This window comes from Rhinopithecus bieti, unplaced genomic scaffold (genome assembly GCF_001698545.2).
Source record: "Rhinopithecus bieti isolate Rb0 unplaced genomic scaffold, ASM169854v2 scaffold_19018, whole genome shotgun sequence".
Classification (NCBI taxonomy): domain Eukaryota; kingdom Metazoa; phylum Chordata; class Mammalia; order Primates; family Cercopithecidae; genus Rhinopithecus; species Rhinopithecus bieti.
Window position 1 is genome coordinate 1,878,107 of NW_016809658.1, and position 17,316 is coordinate 1,895,422.

The 17,316-nt window shown below is 45.4% G+C and overlaps 1 protein-coding gene across 1 annotated transcript in view; it reads right to left on the reverse strand.

The window, feature by feature from the left end:
• Positions 1–16,130, reverse strand: part of SLC1A4 (solute carrier family 1 member 4) — a 34,881-nt gene extending 18,751 nt beyond the window's left edge. Inside the window, exons 1-3 of the mRNA XM_017890044.1 lie at positions 14,823–16,130; positions 3,341–3,383; positions 1,096–1,158 (exon numbers count right to left, since the gene is read on the reverse strand). Of these exons, the coding sequence (XP_017745533.1) occupies positions 1,096–1,158; positions 3,341–3,383; positions 14,823–15,349 (633 nt within the window). The 5' untranslated portion in view covers positions 15,350–16,130. The remainder of the gene's footprint in view (positions 1–1,095; positions 1,159–3,340; positions 3,384–14,822) is intronic.
• Between the last annotated feature and the right edge of the window lie 1,186 nt (positions 16,131–17,316).

Below are 17,316 nucleotides of genomic sequence, written 5' to 3' on the forward strand. Positions count from 1 at the left end.
AAAAAAAAAAAAAAAAAAAAAAAAAAAAAAAAAACACTGAGCTAGAATTAACTCTGTTTTACCCATAAATATTTTTTCTGCATAGTTTTAGTATTCACTGGATTTTCCAAGAATATCAAGTGGATGTAAACTGAAGGAAGACTTTATTTTGTTCTGAACTTCAACAAATGTTATTTGCCATTTTAGAATAATATCCAAGTCACTAGTATGAGACATAATGTTGGTCTGCACTTGTAGCTGTTGCTTTTGGGGTAATTCTGTATACATAGACAAAAATATTTATTTAGCATGTATTTCAAAATGTGCAGAAAAATAGCAAAAAATGTGCCAACAATATTGAGTTGACTTCTATCTCACTGCTTTTAAATCTCAATTTATTTATTCTAATGCAAGTATCTGAAAACTTCATTATGTCTTCTAGTATAGTTGTATATTTACATGGTAAAATAAGGATCATTTTATTAGAAATTATTTTTATTTCTCCCTTACGTTGATTTTTTAAAAATGTAATAGGTGTAGGGGTAGTTTAAATCACTCATTAATTACATTTCCAGATGGTAGAAAAGGTTTTATAAAATGTTTTCTGGGGCCAGGCACAGGCTCACACTTACAATCCCAGCACTTTGGGAGGCAAAGGTGGGAGGATTATGTGAAGCCAGGAGAGTTCAAGCTGTAGTCCCAGCTACTCGGGAGGCTGAGGCAGAAGAATGAGTTGAGGCCAGGAGTTCAGTGCAGTGAGCCATGATCACACCACTGCACTCCAGCCTGGGCAACAGAGCGAGACCCTGTTTCAAACAAACAAACAATGAATAAACAAACAGACCCTGTTTCAAACAAACAAACAATGAATAAATCAATGAACAAAATGTTTTACGGATCCTCTGAGGATTGCAGTGCTTTGAGAGCAACATGGTATTTGGCCGTGTTGGTAAATAACCAAAGGAGCAAACCTAACCTGTTCGCTCCAAATAGCCCATTCAAACCCCAAAGTTTTCGGCCCAGCTGGGAAAAAGACATGTCCTGTATGCTCCTTCAATTAAGAAATAAGATTTGCTTTAGACATATTTTTACAAGTGACCTTATAAAAAGCTTTACCTTTTCATGGGTTACATTTCCAGAGCTGCTGTTGTGGGTCACGACTTTATAATCGGTTGCATACTGTGATCAAGAGGAAAAAAAAACCCACTGTTAGTGCACAGGTGAAGACCGACCTAGAGGAACCAAGGGCACTGCTGTGCTCTCGCTACTTCTGTCACTAATCACACTGAGTGTCCTGGGCATTCCTCACTTGACTGGCCTGACAAGAGCCTCTGAGAACTGTACAAAAGCTACATTAGGACCAAGCCAGCAGATACTTCAAGACGTCTCTGGGTTGCTTAGTGTCCCACGGAAACAGGGAGAATTTCCTTATGTTCTTTGGGCACTGGTTTGGAGAAGAAAGGCTGCACAATTTTATGCTGATAGTTCGATATTTCCTCAGCCTTATATGTCATATTATTTGAATAACCTTGGCATTAACTCTATAATGCCAAAGTTCATTTTTCATTGTATCATTTTATTTTCATTCATTTATTTATGCCCCACTTTGTTCTAGAACTTATTTGAGCATGACTGCTTCTACTGTCTGTTTCTAATCTGGTTTGAGCCTCCACTCTTGAAAGCCAGGGACGTGAGGCAAGATGGCATCGTTTAGCTGAGTCTTCAGGGGGACTCAGTTAACAGAAGTGAGGCATCTCTCTAGCTTTGGTCCCCTGGTTGATTTCACATGCTTCTGCATGGTGCACATAGGTGTCTCCCTGTGGCAGTATGTACTAACAAGTGGAATCTCTTAGGATAGTCCTTCCCGGCCCCTTTGAAGGGCACCTGGTCCCTGAACTGTCAGGAGGAGGCAATTAGGAAGTATAGACTCAAAGGCCTGCTTTCTGCTTGCCTTTGCTGGGCTCTGGTTTCTCTCAGCTTTATCAGTGTTACAGAAAGGCAGAGGTGTTCAAACAAACCCACCCACCTCCTCTGTGACAGGTACTAAAAAAAAGTTCCATATACCTATATTTTTTTCCTACCTCACATTATATATACAAGTCACTCCTGTGCTTATATGCAGATCAAAAAACAAAACAAAACAAAACAAAAATGAGAGGTTTAAGTAGAAACAGAAAAGTGTTTGCTTGTAAGATTAGACCATATAATCTAGGCCTTTATATTCCTTCTCTGTATAAAGAATTGTCACAGGAATGTTACTTGCAGCATTGCCAAAAAATAGGGGAAAACCAGAAACAACCTGAACATCCATCAGTGGGGGACTAGTAGAGGAGAATTATGTTATGCTCTTATAGTGGAATACTCTACAGCCATGGCGTCATGCGGAAAGGTAGTTACTGACATGAGAAAATATTCACAATATACTGCCTTAAAAAAACAGCAGGCTATGAAGCGACACGTGTAGTGTGTGTATATACTATGTATGCTTTTATGTATTTATTTATTTATTTAGAGATAGAGTCTCACTCTGTTTCTAATCTGGTTTGAGCCTCCACTCTTGAAAGCCAGGGACGTGAGGCAAGATGGCATCGTTTAGCTGTTGCCCAGGCTGGAGTACAGTGGTGTGATCTCAGCTCACTGCAACCTCCACCTTCCAGGTTCAAGCAATTCTCCTGTCTCAGCTTCCTGGGTGGCTGAGATTACAGGCACATGCCACCACACCTGGCTGATTTTTGTGTCTTTCATGGAGATGGTGTTTCACCGTGTTGGCCAGGCTGGTCTCGAACTCCTGACCTCAAGTGATCTGCCCGCCTTGACCTCCCAAAGTGCTGGGATTACACGCATGAGCCACCGCACCCGGACTGTATGCTTATTTTAAAAATGTATGTGTATACATTCATAGAAAATACACATCTGAAAGAGGTATACCAAAAGAATGGGTAGCTCTAGACAGTATCTATGGATAATTTTTGTTTTCTTACACTTCTTTGTATTTTAATTTTTTTTGCAATGAGCACATATTATCTTTATAATCAGAAAAAAAGATAAAAGTGTATTTTTTTTAAAGTCTATAATATTTAAGACATCCCCAAAATGTGATTTGAGGGTACTTCTTAGGTGATGTAAAAAAATTTTGGAACCAGTGGGACATTTTGGATAGTTTTGTTTGTTCAGTCTTTATTTATTTTGTTGTTGTTGTTGTTTTAACTCTAGGTACCCATTTATAAAAGTTTAGGCCAATCTTACCAAGTTTTGTTAACACCACCGTCTCTCCCTGTTCTACCTTACCTAACTCCATAGCAGTAATTTATATATTTCTTCCAACAAGGTTTCATATTTTTAGCAAAATATCAAGCCTTACCGTACGGAAAGCTGCAGCCACAAGATTTGAGGGAAACAGGTTTCTGTTGGAAAAGAAAGCATTCTGTCAGTATTCTTTTAAAACAACTTTTTAGAGATGAGGTCCCTGTTGCCCAGGCTGAAGTGCAGTGGTGTGATTGCAGCTCACTACAGACTTGAACTTTTGGGCTCAAGTGATCCTCCCCAAAGTGTTGGGACTACAGGCATGAGCCATGGTACCTGGCTTCATCAGTATTCTTTTTTTTTTTTTTGAGACGGAGTCTCGCTCTGTCACCCAGGCTGGAGTGCAGTGGCCGGATCTCAGCTCACTGCAAGCTCCGCCTCCTGGCCTCACGCCATTCTCCTGCCTCAGCCTCCCGAGTAGCTGGGACTACAGGCGCCTGCCACCTCGCCCGGCTAGTTTTTTGTAGTTTTAGTAGAGACAGGGTTTCACCGTGTTAGCCAGGATGGTCTTGATCTCCTGACCTCGTGATCCGCCCATCTCGGCCTCCCAAAGTGCTGGGATTACAGGCTTGAGCCACTGTGCCCGGCCCATCAGTATTCTTAAAATTCAGTGTACAAAGTATCTGCTTTGAGATGTCCACTTCTAAAACCCTAACACGGTGTTCTCTCTCCACCCCCAGCTGACACTGCATCTTTTGCTTGATTTAAGCACCCTAACTGTGCCTGCGGTGCTGGGCCACAGTAGATACTTTTGAAGCCACTGATTTTCATTTTCGTCTCTCTCATGGTACTCCTTGATATCTGAGCTTAACTGTGTCCAACCAAGTCTACAACTGCATTGCTTTCCTCTCACCTAGAGGTTAGGTACCATTGCAGTGGTTTTCAGTGTTGAGTGGTGCTGCCCACTAGTGAAATCCAAGGGTGTTTTTGTTGTTACAAAATTGAGGCATTCCTGAATTGGGGGGAGTGTGTGAGGAGAAATGCCAGGTCCCACACATTTGTCCTGTTCAGTGCAGTAGAGTCCTGTATAATGAATTGTCTCAAGGCCTTCCCATGTCCTTCATGACATACCTGTAGATAAGAACCTTATCTATAATTACTGAAGACTAAACTAATTCCAAAACAAGGTTCCTTTTTTCACAATTTGAACATACACTGAATTTTCCAGAAATGTAATAACTTGCAAATTATGGGATGATTTTTGTTTTGTTCAGAATGTTTCCAAATGTTATTCGTCTTCCTGGAAAATCACACCACCAGGGCAAATTGTAGAACCTGAGTCCCTAATTCCACACCCAGTGTCAAGTAACAGTCTGCATTTATAATTATCTAATTAGCAGTGATTCTGTGTTCAGGAGCAAGCATTCAACCACTTTATTTTAGAGCATGTATATATTGAAACACATTGTTTTTATTATAATTATTTTCCTTTTGTTTTGTATATTACAGTTACATCATATTGATATTTTGAAATTATGTGGGCAGGGACATTTTATTTATGGATTTCATCTTAGCATTAAGGATATTCTAAACATTTGTTATAAAAGGAGGGCAATCGACCTGATGGAGCCCAAAATCTGTTCATGCAAATAGTTTTACTGAGGACTCTGTGTAGGATGCTGGTCTTGATATACAAGAAATTCTATTCCAGCTGACAGTCCATTTATTCTCACTTCCTGCAAGAAGAGTAAGTCTAGAAGAGCAAAAGACTCTGGATCATTCTTAACAATTTGTGTCAAACTTACCCACTAATTCTTACTTCTATAAGAAGCTGGGTTGCTCACCTGGATCTCCAGGTAACTATTTGCAGTGTATTGGGTTTCAGAGGTAGGCAGGTCTGGCTGCAACCCAGCTGTGGCAGGCAGAGTCTAAGATGGCCTCCTGGTATTCACACCTTTGGGTAATCCCTTTAGTGTGGGTGGACCTATGACTTGCTTCTAATGAACAAATGCAGCAAAGGTGATGGGATATCCCATCCATGATTTGGTTACATAAGGTTGTGGCTTCCATTGTGCTAGCTGACTCTTCTTATTGTCTTCTGCTTGCATGCTTTGATGAAGCAAGCTGCTATGTTGGAAAGGCCCACGAGACTAGAAACTGCAGGTGGTCTGCAGCCAAGAGCCAACTGAGGCTCCCAGCCCAAACTTCAAGGAACTGAATTCTGCCAACAACAACATGACCACAGAGGTGAATCTCTCCCCAGGTGGACCTGCGGGTAGGAACCTAGCCCTGACCAATACTTTAATTGCAGCCTTGTAAGAGACTCTGAAGCAGAGGACCCAACTAAACTGTGCCAAGATTCCTGACCCCAGAGAGACTGTAGAATAGTAAATATGTGAGATTTTAAGCTGTTTAAGCTGTTAAATGTGTAGTAGTTTGTTATACAGCGATATACCAGCCAATAAAGTTAATAAGATGCAAAAATTACTGCATTAGAACGCTTAGGGTGCTCTCGCAGGACGGCCAGCATATACAGCCTGCAACACAGCATTTCCCAAACTTGTCCACAGAACCTGAATTGCTTTTAGCATATTTAGAGAATACCAGAGTACATGCTTGCATTTAAGCAGAAAAAAATTAATCTTTAGCTGAATTAAATTGTTGCAAAACTGTGACCAGAAGTTTGATTCTTATCACAGCTAGATTTACTTTTTAAAAAGTAGAAACGGACTAGCAACTTATATTGGCTAGTTTTCAAAGTATAGATGAATAACAACTTACATTTGTTATTATTTCCATTACAAAGCAACTTTCTTACATATTTCAGTCTTGGGGGCTACGTTTGGCATCTCATTTCCATTTGCTGCCCTAGTCAGAAGCAGCAAGGGGCCCTGTGCCAACGTCTCTCTGTTCTGTATCCACCACACAACAATCCTCAGTTGTTGACAGACAGAGCTGCTCTAACGTTCTCTCTCCATGAGGACCGGGAAGTTCAGAAAAGAGTCGGGTTAGAAGCCCTCCACTTTCCTCCTGGGAAACAATTTCCCCGGCAAATACCTCACATCATTCAGGGATTAGCTGTTTCCTCAATTGGTGCAAGCACAGCCTTTCCCACAGCCTTGAAATGCATTCTCTTCTAAAGAGCACAACACTGTTTGTTTAATCCGTCTATCTGTCCTGCCCAATCTCTTCTTACAAGTAATAACCCAGTACCATCTTGCCCAGAACGGGCCCTGTCCTTAACCCAGAACATCTACACTTAACAGCCACTAGCACACCCACCTGTTTTCAGACTGTCTACAATATCTAGTCTACAAAATCCAATGGGAACAGAGGGGTCCAGAAGCAAAAGAGCAACTTCTGGCCCCCAAAAATCAAGTTCCTAAGAAGAATGTGATGTTTTAACAGTTTCTGATAAAGTTAAACATACACGTATCATAGGACTCACCAATTCCGTTCCTAGTTTTTTTTTTGTTTTGTTTTGAGACATAGTCTTGCTCTGTTGCCCAGGCTGGAGTGCAGTGGCAGATCTCAGCTCACTGCAGCCTCTGCCTCCTGGGTTCAAATGATTCTCCTGCCTCAGCCTCCCGAGCAGTTGGGACTACAGGTGTGTACACCATGCCTGGCTAATCTTTTTTTTTTTTTTTTTTTTTTTTTTTTTTTTTTTTTTTTTGCTGAGATGGAGTCTCGCTGTTTCCCAGGCTGGAGTGCAGTGGCGTGATCTCAGCTCACTGCAAGCTCTGCCTCCCGGGTTCACACCATTCTCCTGCCTCAGCCTCCTGAGTAGCTGGGACTACAGGCGCCCGCCACCATGCCCGGCTAATTTTGTTTTTGTATTTTTAGTAGAGACGGGGTTTCACTGTGTTAGCCAGGATGGTCTCGATCTCCTGATCTCGTGATCCACCTTCCTCGGCCTCCCAAAGTGCTGGGATTACAGGCGGGAGCCACTGCACCCGGCCAATTTTTGTATTTTTAATGCAGACAGGGTTTCACCATGTTGACCAGGCTGGTCTCAAACTCCTGACCTGAAGTGATCTGCCCACTTGGCCTCCCAAAGTGCTAGGATTACAGGTGCGAGCCACCATGCCTGGCCCACTGCTAGATATTTACCCAAGAAATATAAAAATATATGCCTGCAAAAAGGACCTGTATGCATAACGGCATTATTCATAATAGTCAAAAACCCAAATGTCCATCAACAGATGAAGGGATACACAGATTATGAAATATCCATACAACAAAATACCACTTGGCAATAAAAAGGATCCAAGTGATATACACAACAACATGGATAATCTCAGCAACTCTGTGCTGAGCAAAACAAGACTGACGAAGGAGAGTACATACTGAATAATTCTGTTGATATAAAACTCTAGAAACAGCCAAACTCATTTATAGTGATAAAAAGCAGGTCAGTTGCCCGAGGCCGGGGGTGGAGAATGGGGATTGCTGAGAAGAGTTATAGGTGATGGAAAAGTTCAGTATCTTGATTGTGGTGGTGGTCACATGAGTTATCCATTTGTTAAAACTCATTGAACTGTACATTTAAAGTGGGTGCATTTATTGTTTATAAATCATACCTTGAAATTGTTTAAAAACTTACATAAAAATATGGTAATAACTGATAGAGATTTTCCAACTAAAAAATATGTATATTCAATGGGTGGGCTGAACTTTTTTTTAGATTATACAGCTCATTTCTCAGATAACAATCTCTGGGAAGGACTCTCCTGGTGGCAGTGAGCTGAAGCATGATAGAAAGCATCTTCCTTCACTTTCATCATCTGCTTGCCACAGACCAGGAGCAGGAGCAGTGCCCTCCTGCTGTCACCAAGGGTAAGGAGACGAGGCTGCCAGAGTAAAGCAACATGTTTCTCTGTCCTCTACTTTCCCTCTCTCCTTTGGCTTTCAGACACGGATGCTGCAGTAAACTCTGGTTCTTACTCTTGAGCTCTCTTCTAATCCAGGATCAGTTGCCTCTCCGGCAAACAATTTTTCTTCCCAGAGCTCTGTCTTCAGGCACTTTTCCCAACTCCTCACATTCACACAGTAGCTTCATGGGCTTTTGAAATCAGAGACATGGAGCTGGAAGGGATTTTAGAGGTGATCCAGTTCTATCCCCTCATTTAGCACATAGAGACACCAATGCCCAGTCACTGAGCATCTCCCATTTCTGCTCCATCTAGGCCAGCACCATCCAACTGAAATGTCTGCATTTGTGCAGTCCGATATGGCAGCCTTGCGGCTATAGAGCACTTGAAATGTGGCCAGTGCTACCAAGGAACTGATTTTTAAGTTTTATTTACACTTGAAGTAATTTTAAGTAGCCACATGTGGCTAGTGTCTATTGTATTGGATAGCCCAGATGTACAGTACTGAAACCCAGAGTCCAGAAGTCAGGAGGACCAAATGGTCATCCTGTGTTCACCTCTGCACATCACCCACTTTCACTGGGTTTAGGATGCTTCTAAGTACTGAGCTCCTCATCTTATTCAAGTTTGCAAATATTTCCTTTTTCCGTTGTTTGATCCTGAGAGATCTACTTGAATTACATATGTATTAGGCCAAAGTTTCTCAAATATCAGTAGACCGTTAAATCAATGTATTGGCTTTAACCAGTATTTTATAAACGATGAAATACATTAGACAAAAATATCAGCATGTATCACACTTAAAATATTGTTTGGTGGAGCCTGTGTTTTGGTTTGAGTATGTGAGAGTGGGGGGTAGGGTATAGTGTGGATGCCATAATGTAAAATGTTATTTCTTATGGTAGGTCAAAATTAAAAACATGTGTGAAACCTCTAAGATACACTACTTAAATCTAGAGGCCCAAGTCAGTCCAAACTAGGAGATAATGAATGAACAAGCTTTTCCAGTGCTATCTTTGAATACATTACTTAAAACAAACAAAACTAGTATGAAATGAGGTTGAACTGGCCAATGTAGAACCACTGTGGGAGGTGCTGTGCAGACCCATGCAACTCACACAGTGAAAAACTTCAAAGACATTCTTTCTGTAACATCTGATACTGTTTGTTCTTCTGATCCTATTGTCAAGGGTGGTATACATTTCTCTGTTCTATATGAAAAGAATGTAAAACAATTTACTTTTGCTTGGGCATATTTTGTTCCAGAATTATTTCCTTTTATTTAAGTTCAAAAATTCCTTTACCAAATCTATTAAAATTTCAAAGACTCTTCAGAACAGGATACGGCACAGTATGTACACCTGATGAATATTTATTATCCCTAGTATTTATTGTTACAGAGCCAGTTAACAGGGATGTGCCCCTTCAGATCTTGGTACCCCCTACAAGGCTGAGCTGAGGAAGGGCTGGGACTGGTGGACTTGCACTCTGATGATGGGGGTGTGCATCTATCCTCTCTTTAAGGCCTCCATCCAGTTTTAGATTCCAGCTGGAAAGGGTAGGGCTGAACCCCTGGAGTGGGGAACTTTTGGGGGAAATTAGATTAAGAGCAGCACTCATGCTCAATATCAAATAGCCCTCAGCTGTCCTTGAGAAGCTGGGACATACTAGAATATTAGCAAAGCACTCATATATTAACTCATTTAATCCTCACAACCATTCTAGATAGTAGATCTCATTAGCCTCATTTTACAGATAAGGACACTCAGGCACAGAAAGGATAAATGACTTGTGCATGTACAGCAAGTACGTCATAGAGCTGGGCTTCAAATCCAGGTGGTTGGCTTTAGTGTCTGCTCTTCAGCACTACCCACCTCCCTAGACTGATGCTTTTTTCTGTCTCTAAACTATTCAGGTGTCCTCCTGGGTGGTAAAAGAAATGGTCAGGAGTTAAAACCCTTTTTTAAAAAAAATTACAAGCTGCTATTATTTTCTTTTCGTCACTAGATAGCGCTGGAAAAGCTTGTTCATTCATTATCTCCTAATTTGGACTGACTTGGGCCTCTAGATTTAAGTAGTGTATCTTAGAGGTTTCACACGTTTTTAATTTTGACCTACCATAAGAAATACATTTTACATTATGGCATCCACACTATACCCACCCCCCACTCTCACATACTCAATTAATTTGGATCCTTGTTAGATGTGCTAAGTCTTCATCTTGCCTATAGAAGAGAGAGACATGGGCACAGTTATAACAACCCGCCAAGGTCATAATGAAAAGAAATTGTTCACAACTCACTCCTCAACTTTGCTGGCTAATATTACCATTTTTTTTAATTAAAAAAATATGGAACGCTTCACGTTGGAACATCGCATTGTGTGTCATCCTTGCACAGAGGCCATGCTTGTCTTCTCTGTATTGTTCCACTTTTAGTATATGTGCTGCCAAGGCAAGCACAGGGGGCTAATATTAAATCTCAGCCTCCCATAGTTTTTTTTTTTTTGCACCTATTCAAGAAATGTGTTCTTGAGAAGCACCATACCTATTCACACCTGTCCTTGAGAAGGAGGTAAGTCCAGCACACCTCCCTCTGAGAAGGGAAAGGCTCAGGGCATGGTTTGCTATTAAGAAAATTAGCACGAGCAGAGAAAAAAAAAACCCTAGAAAACTGGGCAACAGATAAAATCCTAATTGTATTTACTATATACATGGCCACAGCCTACTATCCTACTGCAAGATGGTGGCCCTTGGCCATTCTTCTGGCTGCCAGCACAGACCACAGCCCTGGGCCTAGGCTCTGTCCCTACCTGCCTCCTTGGCAGTTACGCCCTGGTTCTCCATTTGAAAACTACAAACTTTAGAGCCCAAAGGAATGTTAGAAACCAGTTGCCTCAATCCCTTCAATTTACAGCAGAGGTCAACTGGAGATCATAAGCATGTAAGGCAGGGGAAAAAGAAACTGGAATGTCAGTGAGGATCTGTGGGGACTTCTGTCCCATTTCAGAACGGAAGGCTCTTCTCTGTGTTTAGTTTTGACTTTTCTCCACTTTTCAAGTTTTCCATAGTGTGAATCTATTAATTAGTAGTCTAAAACATAGTGAGTTACTGTTCACTTCTCCTTCAGATGCCATGTGGTTCCCAATATATCTAAAGACTACATTAGCTTCAAGTCATCTTGAATTCCCCTAAACATTTCTTTTCTTCCCATCTAGCCTCCTTTATTTCAGGTTATGGAAAGAGGGCCATCCCCATTAGCTCAGATGAACTGGAAAACCCAATTACTCTAGTTATAACAAGAGCACAGGTGTATTGGGCCAGCACTGTTCTAACAGCTTCAGAACCCAGAAGAGCTTTAGAGCTCTTAGACACAACCCAGCTAACCCTCAGAACAATCCTGCGAGGTAGGTACCATCATGATTCCCATGATAAAGATGAGGAAACCAAGGAATGGAAAAGTTATGGACATATCCCACAACCAGTAAGCATTGTTAGGGACCAAGAAGTTCCACAATGACTAGTTTCCAGATAACCTGTTTCTGTCTCTTTGGTGCCCAACCATTTCATTTTGGATGAAAAGCCACAAGTCAACCACTTAGGTCACACATGGTTCTGAAAGTCCTATACTGTTCTGGATTCCCAGGCACAGAACTCCAGGCTGCTCAGGAAGAGACTATGATTCTTCCACCTGCCAGCTACTATTGGCCATCCCTTCTCAGTGCTTCTAGTGCCAGCCTTCTCATCTCAATTCTCTATTCTACATTGTTATTTATAATCCATTGTGTGCTGGGACATCAAACCATTCAGCAATGACATTCTGAATTAAAAAAAATATATACACATGTAATGAACACCTACTAGCTTCATCTCTTTCTGACTTGTAGTTCCAGCTTTAGAAACCAAATTAGAAATCATGACAGGGAGACCCTGGGGAATTTTGGGGCACTTTACCATCAGGAAAGGGTATCGACTTTAGCACAAAGCCTTGGCAGCAGCTATGCTGACTCATCAGAGGCCTTTCCCACTCTTCCAGGTGTTTAAGTTCTGAGCAGCTACCTGGAGAGGGCCTGCTGGATAACTGAGGTGTTTACTGGCAGAGTCTCATTTCATTCATGTGCCCCTAGGAAGAAAGGAATGGGCACTGCATTTCCAAAGAAGATGCCCAGAGTCACATGAAATCCACATCCATGAGGTTTCCTTGAAGGAAGCAATTTTTAAAATTTGACGTCAGAGACTCTCCAGACTCAGGAAGCGTTTCCGGGTGGCTTGGGACTTAGTTTCCTTTCACAAGCTGCTCAGCCTAAGACCAAACCTCAGCAGGTGCACACATACTTTCCTTCACCCGAGGAGCTCAGCCTCCATGCTGGCTGGAGGAAAGGGGCATTTGTCTTGACCCAGTCATATGCCTACCAGGTTCCTCTCTGGACCCAGAGAAAGCATTTCTGAGATAGCTGCACTAGACTAGGCAGGTGACATTACTAAGGCATGTTGACTTGGAGGAAGAGGGATTAGGAGAAATAGAGAGAATCCTGCACTGTGGGGTAGGAGACCCACAGTCCTTCTAATCTCTTCTTTGTAAGCTACTCCATGACCTTGAGCAAATCACTTAATCTCTGTCTCAGTTTCCTCAGTCACAAAATAGGATATACCACCTGTCCTACCTTTATCCATGAGCTGCTGGATTAGATGCAGTTGGCTGTTGGAAGAATTGTGAAACACTACCTATCCCCAACAAGCCACAACAAAGCCTCTCTTAGCCCTCCAAGCAGGTGCGGCCCAAGTCATTGGAAAGTTGCACCCACACTACTAAGCTATGATGCTGGGTACACCATTCATGTCAGAAGCAGGAGCTGAAGGGGCTTGGGTCTAAAACTAGAAAACGATGATCAGGAAACAAGAAGTCCCTTCTGGAGCTGGAGATAATGAGGTACCCCCCTACCACCACCGCCCCCTCTTCTGGAGATAAAAGATCCTATTGAGGCTCCCGGTGCGGGATCACTAGCAGGGCAGAGCTGAACATCCAATCTCCCTCCCTGGGTCACAGATCCCTGCAAAGAATAATCCTTCAACCCCAGAATTGCCTTCCCTCCCTGAGAGAGCTGACTGACATCCTGCAGGTAATAAGCTAAAGGTGCTCTCAACCTCAGGAGACTTCCTTTCAGCACTCACCTAAAAGTTAGTTCCCAAACTTAAAAGTGTCTGGACTCCAATATCAAGCTGCCAGTCACAGAACAAAGGGTGTGATCTAGACCAGCCTGGGCAGCATAGTGAAACCCCATCTCTAAACTAGCTGGGTGTGGTGGTGTGCACCTGTAATCTCAGCTACTCTGGAGACTGCGGCAGGAGGATCGCTGAAGCCTAGGAGTTCGGGGATGCAGTGAGCTAGGATCCCAACACTGCACTCCAGTCTGGGCAACAGAGCAAGATCCAGACTCTAAAAAAAAAAAAAAAAAAAAAAAAAAAAAAGCTGTGATCCACTTAAAGTCCTAATAGGCCACCACTATCTGCCCTTTTGTCAAGAACTTTTGGTCTCCCTCATGAGAGTGTTTTTTTGTTTTCTTTCTTTTCTTTTCTTTTTTTTTTTTTAAATACAGATGTCCTAGATTTTTGTTGTTGATTTAAATGAACAATCTCTCTCTTAAGTGCAGACAGCCATCACATTTTCCAGAAGGAGAAATGGAAACAGTGGAAAGGCAAGTCACTTTGCCCAGGGTTTGCTGTTTTTCACAACCTCAGCAATGAGGAGCTTTGCCTCAATAACTCAAGACAAAATATATTAATAACTCCAAGGCTCAGAATCCAAAATCATCAGAAACCTGGAGAGGGAGCCAGCTGGACTCCTCACTCAACTGAACCTGGTTAGATCAGTAAATGCCTCCAGGCTGCAGTTTTCCCATTTGTGAACTTTGGGCTAATGGAGAAACCAGGAGAGACCAAGGTTTTGGATAAGTCACAGAAAGGATACTACATCATCTCAAAGGACGAAATGCAACTTCTAAGAATTACAAAAAGCAGGCAAAGCTAAGTGAAGATGCTTCTCTCCCTCCCCTCTAGAACTCACACTTTGGCACAAAGAAAGGCCTTTGAAACACAACACTCTGCAGTGGTCTTTACTGCGGTGGACAGCAACCTGTCCCAAGCCCCAAGCCCTCAGGAGAGGCATATTTCTGCGCAATACACCTCACTCAACTAACCTCAGTCCTGCTATCTGTGGGTCCATTGGTAACTGCAGAAAATTGTCAGCTTCCTTTGCAGCCAAGGACTGTAACAGAGAAGGCCATAGATTGCAAGCCAGATGACCCAACAGGCAAAACTTAACCAATGCTCCCAGAAGCTTTTAGGCACCATGTGGGAGAAAATGAGGGGAAGCCACTGGGGCGTGGTCGGAACATTTTTACCGGGGAGAGCAGCGCGAGAGTATGAGTAAAGAACAGGTGGGGCTCTTCCCTAACACACGGCCACCTAACGGTGGGGACTGGTTCTTGCTCAAAGATGCGGCCCTGCTCTTTCGATTGTGCGGTGCGCCCCAGCTGTTTGCAAAGGTGTGGTCAGCACGCAAAGACTCCAGACGTCATTTTGATATTTTTAAAACGTTAAACGCCACCAGCAGCCAACTAAGAATGAACTCTTAGGAGTATACACTCCTAAGTGCATATGTGTGTATGAACTGGAGGGCATCCGAGAGCTGGCGTCTCCCACTGGGCCCTGGGCGAGGTGGAGAGTGTTACCTGGCCAGGTCGAGGAAAGAGTCCACCGTCTCTTTGGGGACAGGAGGAGGCCCCGAGTCCTCCAGCCCCAAGTCGCTGGACTGAAGGGTCTGCGCACCGGATCCCGGCTTGATGATGAACGCCAAGGCCACGGCGAGCCCCGAGGCACTCAGCGTGGTGAGGCCAAAGTAGGCGACAGCGATGCCGCCCAGACGCCCGAGGGAGCTGGCATCGAGGGAGGCGGCGCCCGACACCAGGCTGCAGACCACTAGCGGCAGGATGATCATGCGCAGCATGCGGAGCAGCATCTCGCCAGGGAAGGCCAGGTAGGTGACCTGCGTGCGGCTCAGGCTGAGCCCGCGCAACGCCGCGCCCAGGCCCGCGCCCGCCAGCACCCCAGACACGGTGAGCAGCACCAGCGCTTGGCGCCGCAGGAAGCCCGCGCAACGCCGCGCGCGTCCAGCCGCTGTCCCCGGAGCTCCGGGCCCGGCCGCAGGCCCCGCCTGGGCGCTGTCAAGGTAGCCGTTGGTCTCGTTGCTCTTCTCCATGGCGCTGCACGCCGCTCCGAGCTAGAGGTGGCAGGGGACGTGGGCTCTGGCAAAAGACGGGGCTCCCAATGAATGGTAAGTCGGCGATGGTGAGGTCAGCCAGCTGTGCTTCGCAGGTTTTGGGAAGCCGCCCCGGGGGTCTCCCGGCCTGGCGCAGGAACAGGTGCGAGAAAGGCGAGGAGAAGCGCGGAGTGTGGGTTGGAGCCGCGGACGGAGAGGATCGCGCCGCGCCCAGCCTCCCCGGAGCAGCGGCGGGCTGGAGATGATGCAAGAGGGAGCCGCAAGCGAGGACGCAGACGGGGAAGGAGGAGGGAGGGGGAGCGGGAGCCGGAGCGTGAGAGGCCGTGGCCCCAGCCCGCCCACTTCACGCCCGCCGTCCCGCCCTCTGCGGCGCTGGCCAATCACAGCCCGGGAGCCGCCGCCGGGAGCCTCTGGTCCCCACCCGGGTCTGGGGTGCCGCGGGGGGCGGCCGGGCAGGAGGCTCCACCCGAGGCTGCGGGGGCGCGGGCGGCGCCGGGCAATCCTGGCGCCAATAGCCGCCTCCTTACCCGGCTAACGGAGGCCGGCTCCGGGCGACCGCGGGGAAGTGCGGGCTGAAGGCCCGCCCGGGCTCGTTGGCACCTGCCGGGCCCTCTCCCGCGGCCGGGACTGAGTCCTTGGGGCCAGAGGGCCCGGGAGAACTTGGAACGCAGCGGCGTTCCTCCACCTGAGGACTGTGGGAGGGGAGGGTTTCTCCCTCCCAGGTGGTGCTTTCGCCTCCGCGCCGCCCGCGCTCCTCTCCAGAGCTCGCCGGCCTCTCCCGCCAGGGGGCCGCGCGCGGTGAGGGGCCCAGGGCGGTCCTGCCGCCGCATCCCCTCCTGCGGAAGATCCCTTCTTCCAGGGGTCCTCACGGGCTCGTGCGGTAAAGTACGCCATGGTGTGCAGCAAGGCCCGGCTCTGAGACAAAGGATTGACCGGAGGATGGATGAATGAGGGGAGCCTTCGCACGCGCTCATTAGGGCTGTAACGCAGCCCCACCGCGACAGAAAGGGGGCTCGCGGTGCCAGCAAACCCGGCGCGCCTGGGCCGCGCCACCGCGCGCACTGGGGCGCTCCTGGGCGTGTGTCCTGGGGCTACCAGGATGGGGCTGGGTTGCCCGCCTGGCAGCTGTCTGCAGTATGGGCGTTTAAGACGCAAAACTCTTCTAGAAGAAACAGAGCTCTCACGCCACCTCTTCCAGTTGGTTTCTGCCACGTAACCCAAGCTGAAACACAAGTCACTGGATTTTAACCTCTTCCATTACCAGGCCTGAGTCCTGGCGCGAAAACAGCCAGACGGGGGTTTGGCCATTCTGAATGGTTCCTCATTGTTCACGTTCTGTGGATTTCCTGTTTATTTCATCTTTTATTTGATATCTGCTTTGGCCACGCGAGTTACAAGGGAAACTTCTGCTGAGTCTTTTTACTGTGTCACAGTTATTATATTTTTATATTTTCTTATTGTGCTTGTGAATTGTTCTTTAAAGACGTCCGTGAGTGAAGTCTTTTTTTTTCCCCTCCTTCCTTCCTTTCTTCCCTTTCTTCCCATTCTTTCCTTTCTTTCCTTTCTTTCCTCTCTTTCTGGGACAAGGTCTCGCTGTGTTGCTTGCCTAGGCTGGTTTCCCAGTTCCTGGGCTTATGGGCTCCTCCTTGGTAGCTGGCACCACCCACTGTGCCAGGCAAGGGAAGACTTAATTGTGGCTAACCTCAATTAAGGAGGAAGGCAATTTACTATAGATTTCTTGCTAAAAAGGGGTCATCTTAAAACATGTCGTGACATATTTGTGCAAATCAAAATGCCTTCATAAGGAACTTTAAGGAGCTGTCCAAATTTTGAGACTGGGTATTTTATTGCTTGGAGCCAGCCAGCTATTGGCTAGAACTTGTAGGGATTTTGTGTGTGTGTGTGTGTGTGTGTGTGTGTGTGTGTGTGTGTGTGTGGTGGCGGGG